This window comes from Scyliorhinus canicula, chromosome 2 (assembly GCF_902713615.1).
Source record: "Scyliorhinus canicula chromosome 2, sScyCan1.1, whole genome shotgun sequence".
NCBI classification, from domain to species: Eukaryota; Metazoa; Chordata; class Chondrichthyes; order Carcharhiniformes; family Scyliorhinidae; genus Scyliorhinus; species Scyliorhinus canicula.
In genome coordinates, this window is record NC_052147.1 from 240,298,796 (window position 1) to 240,317,816 (window position 19,021).

Consider the following 19,021-nt stretch of genomic DNA (forward strand, 5'->3'; position numbering starts at 1 on the left):
ATTCAGAATGTCCAAGTCACCTTTCGGGACTTGTGGAAGGAAACCGGAGCACTCGGAGGAAACCCACGCAGACATCGGGAGAACCTGCAGACTCTGCACAGACCGTGACCCAAGCGGGAATCGAACCTGGGATCCTGGCACTGTGAGGCAACAGTGCTAACCACTGTGCTCCCATGCCGATTGTACTTCTGAGGGTAGGCCAGAGTGTTTGAAGAACTGTGTCAATTTTTCCACCACTACCTTAGCTGTAATTGTTGTTCAAGGTATGCACTGATGTCCTGCTTTCATTTTAGGTGATGGTCCAACACAATCTGCCAACACCTGACTAAATGGTTCTTCAAACACTGATATGGGTATCAAAGGTTCTGGTGTAATCACATGTTGTGGTTTACCTGTTACCTGACAGATATGACTGGTTCTACAGAATTGCACTACATCCTTATGCCGCCCTGCCAGGAGAAATTCCTGTTGATCAATGCCTGAGTTTTCCGAATTCCCACATGTCCTGCCATTGGTATCTCATGTGCCACTCTCAGTATTTCCCTACGATATTTGGGCGGTATCATGGTCTGATGAACAACCGTCCATTCCTCATCCACAGGTCTGCGAGGATCTCTCCTCTTGCTCATCAGAACTCCGTCCTTAACGTAATAGCACTCTGGAAAACGCTCAACTTCAGGTTTTGTGAGAGCTGACGGTGCTCATCTATGTGACTCAGGGCCTGCTTCCTGGGCCTCACTTAATGAGGTCCAATCAAACACTTCCTCAGAATTATCCTCATTCTCAATGATAGTTTGGGTTATTCTACCATCCAAGGTGGTGTGACTTCAATCTTTGGTGGTGGACTTTGTTTCGCCATTGCTCTGGTCGCCACACGTGACGGAAAAATATCTGGAAACTGTTCCTGGAACTGTTCTGTCTCCTTCTTCCCTTGGACTCTCTAATCATGGGTGAAGCTATATCCTTCACTCCTGCCCAATTATTCCCCAAAACGATATCAACTCCGTCCATTGGTAATTTCTTAACCACTCAAACAATTACTGGACTTGAAAATAAAGTCACCATCGTCCCAGATGAACAGAAACTGTTTTCCCCTTTGAGGAGAAGAGCTGACTGGAAGTGACTTACACTGAGGATGACCACACCTCAGGCGAATAGCAAGTTTGAGAAGGCAGGCCTTCATGAATAACCTCAGCCAGTATGGGAATTGAACCGGTGCTGTTGGCATCATATTGCATCATGAGCCAGCTGTCCAGCCAACTAAGCTAAAACTGAACATGATAATAAATTGTACTCCAATTGCACTTTACGCAATGGATCAGGGACATAACCTCCATTTATCTCATTCAAAAACACCTTGGGCTGGATTCTCCGGTTGTTGACCCCGAAATCGCGTTCACCGATTGTGGTGATATGATCTGCATACTTGTCTGCCATTGGGCCAGAACGTCGGCTTACCATTGGCCCTGGTCGGTCATGTGCCTCTCGACCGATTGGCCGAGAGGCTGAGTTAACCACGCCTCTATTAACGAGGTATAAATAGTCAGACGCCTGACGATCGTCCCTTTCCATTGTAGATGATCGCAGAGCTGTGTTCTAGTCAATTAAAGCCAGACTTTGGTAAATCACTCGCCTCGCGTACAATTGATGGTACATCACCGATCGGCCAGAGAATCAAAATTCCCGACCAAATCAGGGCCGGTGCTGCTTTCGCGATGCTCCACCCCATCGTACTCTCTACTGCGCCATGTATCGATGCCTCAGGACGTTCCCTGGGGCCCGCCCCCCGATGCTCTGCCCGCGACTGGCCGAGTTCCGACTATGTGGGTCACTCCTGGTCTCACCCGTCGGGAACTCGGCGTGATGGCTGCAGACTCAATCCTGGGAATCAGGGGAGGGCTGATCCGCGGGCAGAGCGGACTTTATCAGGGGCTGGGAGCACCTTTGCGGGGTGGCCCGGGGTGTGAAAGCCGGCCAAAGGGGGGCACTATTTCGCAAGCCGGGTCCGTGCGCGGCCGGCACCATGTTTCACGGCATGGCCGCTGTAGGTCGCCACATTTCACATGGGTGAGGACATAGCCTCATAATCGAAGAATCCAGCCCCTTAGCTTGCATTGAACTCTCTTGAAGGAAAACCAAATCTCTCTCCAGTAAGAGAGTTTGTGTAGCACCTATGACCCTTAAAATAGTCACGGGTTTGGCTATATCATTGGATTAAAATGGGATGATATTGCCCTCAGACAAAAACCTTGAATTTCTCTCATCTACCTCATTCCGCACACCAGGTCCCACAGTAGTGTTTACCTCAGATCTCTTAGTTCTAGCTAGATCTAGTCTGCCCTGTAGTTTTTTCACTTTTGTTCCCTTTTCAGAATCCTCCTTAGGAGCCCCAACAAGTCCCATGAGCTTTCCTCGCAATTTCCAACATGCTGAACGAACGTGTCCCACTTTATTACAATGGTGACACTTAGGCCTTCGATTCTCACCTCCATCTGGATTGAGGATGGGATCTCGGAGCATTCCCAGTTATCCATTGCTTACCTTGGCTACCTACCTTCCTATCACTCTCTCACTTGCTATCCTTTTCAAAATTATGGGAGTTACGGAACAAAGGTTCAAATTTATTGATCAGCTCATAATCATCAGCCATTATTGCTGCTTGTCTAGTGGTAATAACCCTTTGGTCTTCAACATGGATTCTTATCACAGAAGGTAGTGAATTCTTAAATTCTTCCAAGAGAATGATTTCTCTCAGAGCTTCATAGGTAATTTCAATTCCCAATGCTCGTATCCATCTATTAAATTTGCTCTGCTTAACACTTTCAAAGTCAACATAAGTTTGTCCCAGCTACTTTCTTAAATTCTGAAACTTCTGCCTATATGCCTCTGGAACTAATTCATATGCACACAGAATAGTTTATTTTACCTTGTCGTAATCCTTAGACACCCCTTTGGACAGGGAAGCATAAACATCCTGCGCCCACCTCGTCAGTTTACTTTGCATGGATAATGTCCATTTTTCCTTCGGCCACTCCATTTCAGTTGCTATTTTCTCAAATGCCATGAAGAATGTCTCTACATCCTTTTCCTCAAATTTTCATAGGCCTGCACATATTTAAACATATCCCCATTGGGTTCTATTCTATGGCTAGGCTCCCCTCTAGCTCGCCTTTAATTTGTCGCACTTTAGGCTGGAACTCCCGCTCTTTTGATTTTTCCTCTCATTCCAACTTTCCCATTTCAATTCCACATCTTTTCCATGTATCTTCAGCTCTCTTTCTAGCCTGTCATTTAAAAAAATTCCAAATCATGTTAGAAGTGCAACCAAATTCTCTGCAGATTGGTTGCTCCACCAGAACGTGCTTCTGAGGCTACACTACCTGATGTGATGTATATAGGAAATCTTTACATCGATTGTATTATATACATCTATTGCAGTAAGGTTATTAAGAACCTAGATTAAGGTATCTGGACTGAAATTAAGAAGTCATAAAAGGTGAAGTCATGATGAATTTTAACCATTTATTTGTTTACAGAAAAACACCTTGAGCAACATTGTTCTGATTGTTAGAGATTCTCTGTCGTGTAGATAATTTATGTGAGAGTGGTGTTTAGTCCTAGCTAAGCAAGTCAAGGAACATAGTGGGATACAGATGATGTAATTAATAGAAGGAACCAGGTCTGTATAAGCAATTTAGAGTATTTTTAGTCTGCCAAAGACAGAAGCATCTGCAGGCTGTTCCTGAAAAGGTTTTTCTCTCTTTCCAAGCAGTCTTTCCAAGAAAGCTCTACACAAGAATATAGCAAGTATCTCTAAGTTTACTAACGTTATTTAGAAGTGGCTTTTGACCTGTAATGGGCTTTGCTTAATTGGAGATAGGGGAGGTATATGTTCATTATTTAAGTGTTTCCTTTTATTTTAAGAATTATTAAACTGTTAATTGAAAAGCTATTTTCTGTGATGTTAATGTGGTTACTCCTGTACTACTAATAACGTTTGTTTTGCTATAATAGATTTGTATTCATCAATGGAATCACTCCTGTAGCAAAGTATTCTTTCCTCACAGTTTTACAAATTGAAAGATTGTTGGGGTTTTGTCCGTTTTTCAAACATGAATTGGGGTCTGGTCCAGGAGCGTAACACTGGACTACCTGCTCGAGGGCTCTCCTGTGTTGCTAACAGGCACAAGCACTCAACTAATACATTGTATATCAATGCCTTCTTAGCTTTAACCTGTACCTCTACTTTTAATTCACTTGCAAATTCAATTACTTGTTTTTGCTAAGCCCTTGTAAATAAACCAAAGACATGTCCTCTACCTGAAGAAAGGCTAGCAGCTTCCAGTGCCACCTGTTATGCTATTACAAACCTGATGCCTCTTCAATATAATCGTACCCCAAATCATCACTGTCTACAGTTCCAGAGATCCCAGGACCGAGCCCACAAATTATGATAGGGCTCGTGCACAGTCAGTTTTCGCCCCACTTAACCTAGAGTCACAGTGCAGGTAAAATTAGGTATAATTTTAAATACCTGAGGTCCAATACTTAGCCCAATTAACTGCAGTCACCAAGTTTATAACTTTAACACAAGCAACCGTTTATAATATATAGTTATAATTAAACTGACAGAAAATGTAACCGACTAACTAATGTCCCTTTTCCACCATCCCTCCTTCTAACTACCCCTACTCTACACACAAACACAGAAAAACAACAGAGAGGAAACAGTGGTTGAAAGGTTATGAAAATATTAATTAAATAAAATGATAAAGAATCTTTGATGCACTCGGGATAACTTCTTCTTCATGTCTTTCTGATGTTCAGGTTTTCATTTTGGTACTTCTTCCTTCTAGGTTTATGATGGTTTTCTCCAGCAAGGTTGTCTACTTTGTGCCAGGCACTCACTGGTTTTTGAACAATAAAGCAGTTCTTTACTTCAGCACTGAATTAGAGAGACTATTCCTTTCACCTCCAAGATCCAGATAATATGCCCAGTTCTCTCAGAAAGCATCATGCAGAAACCGATTACTGACTGTCGTCCGGCAGAACACTCTCCCTGGCCAATCCAGATAGCCAATCGAACCGACTTCCTCCAAAACCAGCTCCTAAGATTAACCCGATGCCAAGGAGTCTGACAAGACCTGGGAACACAATGCGCTGGCAGGCACTCTTCTGCTTAATGGCACATTTCGATTATGGGTCCACGGACCAAAAACAATAAAAGAAAATAAATGGGAACAAAGGAAATAAACAGGAAGGACTCTTACTCAGTGCAACAAACTTACAAAACAATTTATGATTATAAATCTGAAATTTGTAACAGAAATTTGAAATTCAGGACAGAATCAATTACTTTAGAAAGGGATTAAATAACATTTGTGTACTTTATCCAATTATCACTTTTCTCTTACACTATTGCACCTGAAACTTCCATGTGAAATGCAAAAGTGGTCACAACCGAGGTCCCTGAAGATGCCCAATAGCTAGAGCTATCATTCCATCAGCGAGACCTATTTATCACCACAGCTATGGTCTGCGTTTATAACCACAGATGCTGATTTTCTCAACAAATTTCGGATGAAGCACTTTGTCAAATGCGTTTTGGAAGTCATTACATCTATTTATACAATACATTTGTCCTTATTGTCAAAATATTCTACTTTAAAAAGTCAGACATGGCATACCCTTCACAATGTTTACTGTCATGGATCAGTTAATGACCTGCTAAGAGTTCATTTGTTTTATCTCTAAGTACAGTGCCTAATTATTCTGCTAATGATTTAGTGTTGAATAGTTGATAGTTATTTAAACATATCGCTTTCGCTCTTTCAGAATAGAATAGAGATGAAATAATTTCTATTGTCATCAGTGCTTTGATTTTAGCTTAAATTAATTTTGGAAAGTCAAGATTTGTCCATCTGCTAGCTTCTGTCATTGTTCTGGAGTGCAAATACCATCTGGCCCAATTTTGACCACACATATCAGAACTTACTTAAGCATGTCAACATTTAGCATTTCAACTTTGTAACTGGTCAGAATTGTCCAACAGTGTAGTGTCACTCTCAATTTTTATCATGCTACTTGGTGATCTGTAATGTACCCTTACTATAACAGATTTTTAAAAATTACTTCTTAACTCTGGCCAAACAGAATTTACGTGAGCCTCACCATGCATAAAAGATTTCCTCTTTACGGCTGATTTTACTATGTAGCTTTGCTGTGCAGATGAGGGAGGTAAATTGTGTACTTCTCCAAATCTAACACAATTCTCTACCAAAAGTGGCACTGGCATATAATGCACCTGCCGACAAATGGCAGGTGTATTAAAATAGGATGCAAAACATGGAATGACATATATTTCCTGTTATTTGCATGCCAGCAACACTGACCAGAAGGGAGACTGGCATATGGCAAAGGACAGCAAATATCAAACTCACCATTAATTAGTAAGGCCATCTCTCCTTCGGTTTGTCCTGTTGCTAAATCACCTGGAAATCTCAGAGTCAAATATATTTATTATAATAATAATCATCATTATTATCGTCACAAGTAGGCTTACATTAATATTGCAATGAAGTTCTGTGAAAAGAGCCTAGTCGCCACATTCTGGCACCTCATTGGGTACACTGAGGGAGAGTTCAGAATGCCCAATTCACCTAACAGCATTTCTTTTGGGACTTGTGGGAGGAAACAGGAGCACCCGGAGGAAACCCACGCAGACACAGAGAGAACGTGCAGACTCCGCACAGACAGTGACCCAAGCCGGGAATCGAACCTGGGACCCTGGAGTTGTGAAACAACAGTGCTACCCACTGTCTTATCGTGTCACCCAGTGTTATGGGCCAGGATTTAGAGAACCCCAAAGTGTATCATGGAGTTCACCTGACCCACGACTTTTACTAGATTGTGGTATGGAGAGCACACAGCCCACTCTACAGGAGTGGTACAGCAGAAATCGAAAAGTATTTTTTGAAGCAAAACAATGTTTATTCTATGAACTCAAGTTAACCTTTTTAAAAACATACAGTGAACATCTTAGCAACCATTAATTCAAATATAACCCCCAAAGAATACAACGCTAAGTAATCCTTAATAACTTCCCAAACAACATCCAGAAGACAGAAGAAACACCTTTTATCAGAAGCACATCAGGTTTACATTCACGACTGAAAACATTTATAATTTTGAATTCACCAAATGATTAAGAGATAGCCTTTTCATGGCAGAGAGATCAACAGTACACCTGCTCTGTCTGGCTTCAGCTCCAACACTGAAAACAAAACTAAAACACATCCTGCAGCAAACAGTCTAAAACAAAAGTAAAAAGCTGACAGATGGCCCAGCTCCACCCACACTGTGACATCACTGATAAACACCCATTTCTTAAACAGCCATTTCTTAAAGGTACTCTCACATGACACCCAGTCCACTTGATATTTAGTTCCAGTCCTGTAAGTTTTGCATAACTGGTTTTACTACCGGATCATAATAACTAAATTCAGAGGACTTAGAAATGTAGTAAATTAAATTAAGTTCAAATGAACTATATTAAAGTGTCAAACTCAAATTCAAACCAAGATCCTTCTAATCTGCCAACTTCCTTCTTTGCGGACCACTTCAGGGGGATCAAGCTTTAGGAAACAAAATAAATGTCACGGTTGACCGTGGGACCAGGATGGGGGAGATGTGGGTGAGAATGGGGGGGGGGGCTCTTCCTTAATATTAATCAACTCAACAATAGAAAGTAGCAGAATGCTCACCTGCAATCTTCCATTTCAGTTCTGCCGGCATTCCTTCTCCACATTGTGCCTGACAGCTGGAGCGCAATGCTGCGGCACACAACCTTGCAGCAAGAGAGACCCCTAGCAGTCTCCCTGAATGCTCCACAAGAAATGCAGTAGAAATAGCAGACAAATAGCTTTTTGGGTAGATTGGACAGGGAGCAAACGGCTACATTAAAGGATGATACCGTACATGCACCCTGGACTATTTGCGAATCAATGGCTTCAGGTTCTGAAGTCCATTGGGATTCACTAAAAACAAGACAATCTGTTCCAAAAAACTCCTGTTGTTAACTTCCAGTTGGTCACAAAAGGAGTGAGTATGAGGTTAAAATCAGCTGAGGGTGGCTCGATGGTGCAGTGGTTAGCACTGCTGCCTCACGGCGCCGAGGACCCGGGTTCGATCTTCGCCCCGGGTAACTGTGCATGTGGTGTTTGCACATTCTGTCCGGTCTGCGTTGGTCTCATCCCACAATCCAAAAGGATGTGCCGGGTCGGTGGATTGGCCACGCTAAATTGCCCCTTAAATGGAAATAAAATGAATCGGGTACTCTAAATTTAAAAAAAAACTGAACTGAGTGGCCCAAATTCACTCGGTACCAGCCTGCCAGCACTTCTGTGGTAGAACATTTCTGCATGGGTGATCCTCATACTGCAGACAAGCGGATATTATGAATACAGCTTCAGCACTGGCATCTACACAACAGTGGGAAATTGACCAGGTGTATTCTCTCCACAAAGAGCAGGAACGAGCCAACCCGACCAATTACAACTCCATCAGTCTACTTCTAATCATAAGCAAAGTCGACAGTACAATCAAATGGCACTTACTCAGCAATAACTTAATCGCTGACACTCAGTTTGGTTTCTGCCAAGTCTACTCAGCTCCTGATCTCATTACAGCCTTCGCCCAAACATGCAAATATGCAAAGATGCTGGGGTATTCAGCAATGGTAAAGCCGTTAAATGTCAAAGGGGGATGTTTAGATTATCTCATGTTGGAGATAGTCATTGCTTGGCAAATGTCACACTGGGTTAAATGCTACCTTGACATCACTCTTACCTCATGTCAGGAAATCAGCTCTTTTGTCCATGTTTGGATTGAAGATCTAATGAGGTTTGGCGCCAAATGGCCATAGTGGAACCCAAACAGAGCATTTGTGAGCAGTGAACTGGGCCAAGAGGTTCCAAATTGCGATTGAGTACAATTCTTTTGCTGCTGATGGCCCACAATTCCTCATGGTTGCCCATGGTTGAATTGCTAGAGCAGTTTGAAATCTATTCCAATTAGCATGGGGGTATTGCCACACAACACAATTAAGAGTATGCTCCATGTGAAGACAACACTTTTCAGCTCCACACAACTGTGCGATGGTCACTTCTACCGATGCTGACATGGACAGATGCATCTGCAGCAAGCGGGTTAGTGAGGATAAGGTCCCTCTGTTTTTGCCCTCTTGTTGGTTGCTTCACCACTTGCTGCAGACCCAGCCTAGCAGTAAGTCCATTCGGACTCAGCCAGATCTGGTGCTACCGAGCCACTCTTGGTGATGGGCATTGAAGTCGCCCATCCAGAGTACATTCTGTGCCTTTGCCACCTCATGAGACTTTCTGGGGTCCACTGGTATACCACTGTGCTGCCACCTCTGCTGAAACTGTCCTGCATGGGACAGGACACCTCCAGGGATGGGAATGGTGCTGTTTGGGAAAGTATCTGTAAGATATGATTCCAAGAGTATGGCTATGTCAGTGTGTGAGTCAGCTCTCCCAAGTCCTCAGAGGACTTTGCAGGTTGGACAGCGCTGAATTTGCCTTTGTTGTTACCAGCACTTAGGTTAATGCCGGGTGGTCCATCAAGTTTCATTCCTTCTCTAGTTTTCTGTGGCAGTTTGATACAACTGAGGGCAGCACGGTAGCATAGTGGTTAGCACAATTGCTTCACAGCTCCAGGGTTGAGCTCCCTACAGATGCTGTACAGACCTGCTGAGATTTTCCAGCATTTTCTCTTTTGTTCCAGGACTCCAGGTTTAATTCCCGGCTTGTGTCACTGTCTGTGCGGAGTCTGCAAGTTCTCCCCGTGTGTGCGTGGGTTTCCTCCGGGTGCTCCGGTTTCCTCCCACAGTCCAAAGATGTGCAGGTTATGTGGATTGGCCATGATAAATTGCTCTTAGTGCCCAAAATTGCCCTTAGTGTTGGATCGGGTTACTGGGTTTTGGGGATAGGGTGGAGGTGTGGGTTTGGGTAGCATGCTCTTTCCAAGAGCCGGTGCAGACTCGATGGGCCGAATGGCCTCCTTCTGCACTGTAAATGCTATGAATTCTATGAACTGAACAGCTTGCTCAGCCATTTCAGAGTCAACCACATTGCTGTGGATCTGAAGTGACATGACCTTCCTCATTCCAGGTGGATTTGTACGGCAATGGTCTCACAGTGATCATTAGATTTTTAATTCCAAATTTTTTATTAAACTTAAACCTGCTGTGTTGGGACTTGATCCAGGTGCCCAGAGCATTAATAATAATAATAATAATCGCTTATTGTCAAAAGTAGGCTTCAATTAAGTTACTGTGAAAAGCCCCTAGTTGCCACATTCCGCTGCCTGTTCGGGGTGGCCGGTACGGGAATTGAAGCCGCGCTGCTGGCCTTGTTCTGTATTACAAGCCAGCTGTTTAGCCCACTGCGCTCTGTGTCTCTGGATTGCTTAACCAGAAACAATACTACTATGTCTCCGCCTTCCCTCTTACCTCTTCTAAGCAATAGCACATCCGTCTTTGCCCTCAAGGCTTCCAGGGACGTGTCATAGAACTTGAAGGCCACCTTCTCACTCTTGACTGCCATTCGAAAGCTTCCCTGCAACAACCTCCATGGTATTTTCTTTTAATGAATGCAGTCTCTCTTTAAGAGATTTGGTCAGGTTTCAAACACTGTCCAAGACTCCCAGTGGAAATCGCAATGATGCAATGGGTCAATGAGCTCACAACTTTTATGGAAATGAGACCCAACAGCCTGGCCTGAATGTTACAGAATCACAGAATTGATACGGCGCAGTAGGAAACCATTTGACCCTTCGGCTCTGCACTAGCTCTCCAAACGAGCATCGTGACATAGTGCCGTTCCCCTACCTTTTCCCCATACCCTTGCACTTTGTTTCTATTCAAGTAATCATTCTGAATGATGAACTCAATTGAACCTGCCTCCAACCACACTTCCAAACCTAAACCACTCATTGTGTGAAAACGTTTTTTCTCACAAAATATTTCCTTCTTTTGCAAATCACTTTAAATCTGCGCCTTCTCGTTCTTAATTCTTTTACGAGAAGAACAGTGTCTCCTATCTCTGCTGTCCAGCCCCCTCATAATTTCCAACATCCGTATCAAATCTCCTCGAAGCCTTCTCCTCTCCAAGGAGAACAATCTAAACCTCTCCAATCTGTCCTCATAACTGAAATTTCTTATCTCTGGAACCATTCTTGTAAATCTCTTCTGTGCTCTCTCCAATGCATTCACATCCTTCCTTTGTGGGTTTCTCAGAATGGTACGCAATTCCCCAGCTGAGGTATAATTTGTGTATTTTATAAGTTCAGCATTATCTCCTTGTTCTTCTACTCTACGCTTCTATTAATAGGGTCCAGGATACTATATGCTTTACTAACTGCTCCCTCCACCTGTCCTGCCACCTTCAATGATCTATGTACATATGCACCCACTCCTTTTAGAATTTTACTCCTTATTTTATATTGTCTCTCCATGTTCTTCCTAACATAAGAACATAAGAACATAAGAACTAGGAGCAGGAGTAGGCCATCTGGCCCCTCGAGCCTGCTCCGCCATTCAATTAGATCATGGCTGATCTTTTGTGGACTCAGCTCCACTTTCCGGCCCGAACACCATAACCCTTAATCCCTTTATTCTTCAAAAAACGGCGAGTGGCAGAAAATGCAAGATGGCGGCGGGTGGGGAAGCAGCGTTGCAGCTGTGGGCGCGGGAGCAGCAGGAGCTGCTTCAGCGCTCCTTCATAAGAACATAAGAACATAAGAACTAGGAGCAGGAGTAGGCCATCTGGCCCGCAAGCCTGCTCCGCCATTCAATGAGATCATGGCTGATCTTTTGTGGACTCAGCTCCACTTTCCGGCCCGAACACCATAACCCTTAATCCCTTTATTCTTCAAAAAACTATCTATCTTTACCTTAAAAACATGTAATGAAGGAGCCTCAACTGCTTCACTGGGCAAGGAATTCCATAGATTCACAACCCTTTGGGTGAAGAAGTTCCTCCTAAACTCAGTCCTAAATCTACTTCCCCTTATTTTGAGGCTATGCCCCCTAGTTCTGCTGTCACCCGCCAGTGGAAACAACCTGCCTGCATCTATCCTATCTATTCCCTTCATAATTTTAAATGTTTCTATAAGATCCCCCCTCATCCTTCTAAATTCCAACGAGTACAGTCCCAGTCTACTCAACCTCTCCTCATAATCCAACCCCTTCAGCTCTGGGATTAACCTAGTGAATCTCCTCTGCACACCCTCCAGCGCCAGTACGTCCTTTCTCAAGTAAGGAGACCAAAACTGAACACAATACTCCAGGTGTGGCCGCACTAACACCTTATACAATTGCAACATAACCTCCCTAGTCTTAAACTCCATCCCTCTAGCAATGAAGGACAAAATTCCATTTGCCTTCTTAATCACCTGTTGCACTTGTAAACCAACCTTCTGTGACTCATGCACTAGCACACCCAAGTCTCTCTGAACAGCGGCATGCTTTAATATTTTATCGTTTAAATAATAATCCCGTTTGCTGTTATTCCTACCAAAATGGATAACCTCACATTTGTCAACATTGTATTCCATCTGCCAGACCCGAGCCCATTCACTTAACCTATCCAAATCCCTCTGCAGACTTCCAGTATCCTCTGCACTTTTCGCTTTACCACTCATCTTAGTGTCATCTGCAAACTTGGACACATTGCCCTTGGTCCCCAACTCCAAATCATCAATGTAAATTGTGAACAATTGTGGGCCCAACACGGATCCCTGAGGGACACCACTAGCTACTGATTGCCAACCAGAGAAACACCCATTTATCCCAACTCTTTGCTTTCTATTAATTAACCAATTCTCTATCCATGCTACTACTTTACCCTTAATGCCATGCATCTTTATCTTATGCAGCAACCTTTTGTGTGGCACCTTGTCAAAGGCTTTCTGGCTAACAAAGTGCACCACTTCACATTTCTCCCCATTAAACTTCATCTGCTACCTATCTGCCCACTCCATCTACTTGTCTTTGTCCTTTTGAGGTTCTGCATTGTCTTCTTCACAGGTTGCAATACTTCCAAGTTTTGTGTCATCTGCAAACTTTCAATTGTCCCCTGCACACCAAAATCTAGATCATTAATATATATCAATAAAAGAAAGGGTCCCAATACCACTGAGGAACACCACTACAAACCTTCCTTTGGCCTAAAAAATATCCATTGACCATTACTCTCTGCTTCCTATTATTCAGCCAATTTTGTATCCACATCACGACTGTCTCATTTATTATATGATCTATAGATTTTCTCACAGTCTGTTGTGTGACACTATATCAAAAGCCTTCTGAGAATCCACGTACACCACATCAACAGCATTACCCTCATTGACCCTTTGTTTCCACATCAAAAAACTCCATCAAGGACTTCTAGTGGTGGCCATGTGGAGAATGGTCGCTTGGGCTGGTTACTTTGTTTTGGACCTTCTTGCCCGGTTTATGGGTGATTCTTTGGAGAAAACAGGTTTAGTTTTATTGATTAAGACCCCCTCTTTTGAGTAATGCCCAGTAAAAGTAGCATAAAGCAGAAGTCGCGTCAGTCTCAAAAGTTTCTCGAGGTTCAGCAGGGGGGGAACATGGCGGCAGCTTCTGCTGAGACGGTGGCTCCTAAGTGGATGGCTGGGACATTGGTTAGCTTCTTGGCCGACAAATTTAAGAAGCAGAAACAGGCTGAGGAATTTGGGTGCCATGGACAAGATGGGCCAGTGGATTGTGGTAGAGGGCGATGACACAGAATGTGGAGGCAGCGCTCTCTGACCATAGTAATCGGATTGTCTCTCTGGATGCTGAGATGGCAGTGCTGGTTGATGAGCAGAGAGTGCAAAAGACCAAGTATTGCAATCTGGAGAACCGTTCTTGACAACAGAATTTAAGGATTGACAGGCTGCTGGAGGGTTTGGAGGGCTCAATCTCCACAAACTGTATGTCCAGGATGTTCGGAAAGGGGATGAGGGGGAGGGGGTCTTTTCGACTCCTCCTGAGTTGGACCGGACCCATAGATTGCTTAGGCAGAAGCCCAGATTGGGGCAGCCACCTCAGGTTTCATTGGGAAGTGGGTGAAGGGCCATGGACACTGTAGTTTGGAGGGCCATGCTATCAGAATATACCAAGATGTTTGGACAGAGCTGGCGAGCAGGCATGCAGCATTTAATAAGGCCGCGCTGTAAAAGAGCAATGTTAGGTTTGATGTGGTGTACCCAGCTCGTCTTTGGGTAACTTGCAAGTACAAGGACTAATATTTTGATGCGCTGGGGGATGCACGGACTGGGAGTGAACCAAAGTGCTTGAGGACTATGGAGTTTGTTGTTGCTCATTGTTAAGTCCATCTGTATGTGTATCTTTTGGAGGACCTTTTTTTAATATGGCGGAGGGCTTGGGGATGTGCCTGTTCTTGTTGGTGGGTGTTCAAAGATGGGGTTTGTATATTGCACTGTTGCGTTTTCTTTTTGGGGGGGAGGGGCTGATTGTTAATTTTCCTGTAATGTTCTGTATTAAAGTTTGGTTGGGGGGGGGGGTTTAAATTTTTTCTGTTCCAAAAATGTTAATGACGTGTTTGAGGTCTTCTACCATGGGGTGTACGAGTCAGAACCTCTGGAGGAGGGTGCATCAATGAGGCAAATTTTGGATGGGTTGACCTCCCGGGAGTGGAGCAGGAGAGGAGGCAGAAATGGAGGTGCCAATAGGGCTGGAGGACATCATGAGTTGTATTCGGTTAATGCAGGCGGGCAAAGCACTGGGTCCAGATGGTTTCCCATTGAATTTTACAAACAGTTTGTTGGTCAGTTGGTCCCACTTCTGCTGGATATGTTCGATGATTCCATTTCCGGGTGTTGCCGGCCAAGCTGATGCAGGCATCGAATTCCTTGATCCTGAAGAAGGACAAGGATCTCACTGAATGTGGGTTCTTTCGGCCTATTTCATTGTTAAACGCTGACGCAAAGTTGGTTGAGGTGTTGGCAATGGGTTTGGAGCCCTGTCTACCACCGGGTGTGATTTTGGAAGAGCAGACTGGATTTGTTAAGGGCTGGTAGTCGTTGGCCAATATTAGGAAGCTGTTAAAGGTGGTGTTGTTGCCCACCTTAGGGACCGAACTAGAGGTGATTATTTTCATGGACGCAGAGAAGGCGTTCGATAGGGTTGAGTGGGGGTACCTCAGATCCTGGACAGTTTGGCTTATGGCAAAAATGTATTTAATTGATTAGGCTTTTGTACAAGGCCCCCACTGTGAGTGTACGTACTAATGCTCAGTTTATTTTTAACTGAACGGAAGTACAAGGCAGGAGTGTCCATTGTCTCTGCTTTTGTTTGCCTTAGTAATCGAGCCATTGGTCATTGCATTGAGGACACCTACCATTGGAGGGAGACAGAGCATGGGAGAAGGAAGCATACAGTATCCTTATATGCGGATGATCTGTTGCTAAATATTATGGACCCTCTCTCTCTCCAATGTTGGGGGGATAATGGAGCTGCTCAGGAAGTTTGGCTCATTTTTAGGGTACAAGTTAAATCTGGGCAAGAGTGATTTTTTTCCGGTGAACCAATGGGGAAGGGGAACTGATCTGGGGAGGCTGCCATTCCGTTCAGCCAGGAATAGCCTCTGGTATCTGGGTGGCCCATGACTGGGTCACACTCCATAAGCTTAAATTTTCTAGCCTGCTGGGTAGGGTGAAGGCGATTTGAAAAGGTGGGATACCCTTCCTCTGACCTTAGCAGGAAGAGTACTTTCCCGAGGATTTTGTTTTTGTTCCAGTGTCTCCCAGTCTTTCTTCCCAAGGTTTTCTTTTGCAGGGTTAACAAATTGATATCTATTTTTGTTTGGGCTGGTAAGACTCATCGGGTTCATAGGACATTTTTGCAAAGGGATAGGCAGTCTGGGGGGTTGATATTACCTAATCTGTTACGCTATTACTGGGTGGCAAATATTGGTGCGGGGGGTGGTTCGAGGAGATCAGGACTCTATATGGGGCTGAATGGAGGAGGTTTCATGCACAGGATCAAGTCTGAGTGCGCTCGCAACAGCACCATTCCCTTTTTTCCCCGGCCAGGTTCTCTTCAAGCCCAATGGCGATAGTAGCCACTTTGAGGATTTGGAATCGGTTTAGAATCATTTTAAACTGGGCCCCGTTTCACTGTTGGCTCCGATCTGCAGGAACCATGGGCGCGATTCTCCGACCCCCATGCCGGGTGGGAGAATCGCGGGAGTGCCGGGCGATTCACACCACGCCGTCCTGGCACCCGCACGCGATTCTCCCAGCCCCCCAAAACGGCGTGTCGCGTTTTGCGACAGGCCGCTCGGAGAATCGCCGCTCTGGTCGAGCGGTGATTCTCCGGCCCGGATGGGCCGAGCGGCCTGCCTAATACGACCGGTACACGCCGGCGCCAACCACACCTGGTCGCTGCCGGCGTGAACATCGCGTGACCGCTGCATGTGGGGCTGTGGGGGGCGGAAGAAGGATCGAGCACCAGGAGAGGGTCTGGCCCGCGATCGGTGCCCACCGATCGTCGGGCCGGCGTCTCTGAAAGACGCACTCTTTTCCCTCCGCCGCCCCGCAAGATCAATCCTCATGTCTTGCGGGGCAGCAGAGGGGAAGACGGCAACCGCGCATGCGCGGGTTGGCACCGGCCAACCTGTGCATGCACGGGTGACGTCATTTAGGCGCTGCCGGCTGCATCATTCAGGCGGTGCCGCTTTGACGCAAGCGTCAAGGCCCGGCGCGCGAGATTGACGCGCCGCCACTCCTAGCCCCCTGGGGGTGGGAGAATAGGGAGTGAGGAGTGGCTTCCGATGCCGGAGTGAAACACTCCGGGTTTCACTCCGGCGTCGCCATTTTGTCTCCCATTGGGAGAATCGTGGCCCATAGGTTTGTGCCATCTGGCTTAGATTTATCTTTTAGGGTACGGCAGAGGGAGGGGTTGGAGTGATGTAGAGGCAGGTTTCTAGAGGGTAGGTTCGCCAGTCTAAATGAATTGTTAGAGATGTTTCAGCTCTCGAGCGGGAATGTATTCAGGTACTTTCAGGTGCAAAATATTTTACACAAGGAGCTTCCTTGATTTCCTCTAGTACTGTTGCCTTCGCTTATGGATAAGGTCCAGATCTTGACCAAGTTGGGGGAGGTTAAGATGTCAGTTGTCTATGGGTAGATGTTTGTGATGGAGTTGGCATCATTGGAGGAAGTAAAGAGGAAGTGGGAGGGTATGCTGAGTTTGGTTGTTGGGGTGGGGGGGGGCGGGAGTGTGTGTTCAGCTGGATCTGTGCCATTTGGTGGCACTCTCAGACCCACCGGTGCTGCAGACAGGGACAAGGTCAGACGGCCTAGCATTCGCCTTACAGATTCTGCTTGGGTGGAGGTCCCCTGCCGAAGGCCTTGGCTTGGTTGGGGGACCTGATGGAACGTTTGCACCTGGAAAAGATTAAGTATACCGTGAATGGGTTAACAGAAGGGTTCTACTCGAGGTGGCAGCCCTTCATCTCCTATTTCAACGAACTGGTTAATGTCAGCTGTTAGGGGGCGGGGGAGGCTGTCTTATTTTTTAGTCTGATTAAGGTTTTGTTTTCTTTGTTGGGGTTTGAGAGGGGAGACTAGGTGGGTGTACTTCGGGAATAAGATGGGCGGCATGGTAGCACAGTGGTTAGCACTGTTCCTTCACAGCGCCAGGGTACCAGGTTCGATTCCTGGCTTGGGTCACTGTCTGTTCGGAGTCTGTATGTTCTCCCCGTGTCTGTGTGGGTTTCCTCTGGGTGTAAATGTAAGCCTACTTGTGACAATAAAGATTATTAAAACTGCCTCTCTGTAACTGCTGGGTTATCTTTACAACCTTTTTTGAACAAGGCTATCTCATTTACAATTCTCCAATTCTCTGTCACGTCTTGAATCCTGAGAAGACTGACGATTAAGGCCAGTGTCCGCGCAATTTCCATTCTCATTTCCTTCAATATCCTTGGATGCATCTCATCCGGTCCCGGCACCTTGTCAAATTTCCGTACCATGACTTCCTACTTATCAATTCTGAACTCTGCTAGTGAATTTCTTCATCTGTCACCATGTCCTCGGATGCATCTACTTCCTTGGCAAAGATGGATGCAAAACATTCATTTAATTTCTCAGCCATGCCCCCTGCCTCCACCTGTAAATTCCCATTCAGGTCCTTAAGTGGCCCCACATCTCCCTTTACCACCTTTTTACTATTTACATGCCTGTAGACAACATTGAGATCCCCCTTTATGTTGGCTGCCAGTCTTTTCTTACAACCCCTCTTTAACCCTCTAATTGAACTTCTTCACCTCCCCTCTGAACTTTCTCGATTCCACTTGGTTCTCAATTGTATTTTCTACCTGACATCTTTCATAAACACGCGTTTTCTTCCTTATATTAATTTCTATTTCCCTTTTCATCCCAGGGAGCTCTGGATTTGTTTGACCTACCTTTCCTTTTTAAGGGAATATACCATGATTGTGCCTAAACTATTACCATTTTGAAGGTAGCCCATTGTTTATCTGCAGTTTTTCCCACCAACCTTTCATTCCAGTCTAACCGACCCAGCTCCGTTCTTGTCCTGTTGAAGTTAGCTCCCACCCAGATATTTACTCTGGATTGTCTATTAGACCATAAGACATAGGAAAAGAATTAAGCTACTTGGCCTATCGGGTCTGCTCCGCCATTCAATCATGGCTGATATTTTTCTCATCCCCATTCTCCTGCCTTCTCCCCATAACCCCTGATCCCCTTATTAATCAAGAACCTGTCTACCTCTGTCTTAAAGACAGTCAGTGATTTGGCCTCCACAGCCTTCTGCGGCAAAGAGTTGCACAGATTCACCACCCTCTGGCTGAAGAAATTCCTCCTCATCTCTGTTTTAAAGGATCATCCCTTTAGTCTGAGATTGTGTCCTCCGGTTCTAGTTTTTCCTACAAGTGGAAACATCCTC

General features: G+C 45.1%; 1 protein-coding gene across 2 annotated transcripts in view; it reads right to left on the reverse strand.

Annotated features, from left to right (window-relative positions):
• LOC119962056 (ly6/PLAUR domain-containing protein 1-like) overlaps window positions 1-19,021 on the reverse strand; it is a 61,268-nt gene that overhangs the window by 31,156 nt on the left and 11,091 nt on the right. The window contains exon 3 of one of the 2 annotated variants that reach the window (XM_038789860.1): window positions 4,740-5,175. The exons of the other annotated variant lie outside the window; for it this stretch is intronic. Coding sequence (XP_038645788.1) covers window positions 4,940-5,175 — 236 coding nt within the window. The 3' untranslated portion in view covers window positions 4,740-4,939. Of the gene's footprint in view, window positions 1-4,739; window positions 5,176-19,021 lie in introns of those variants that run through there. 2 annotated transcript variants of the gene reach the window in all.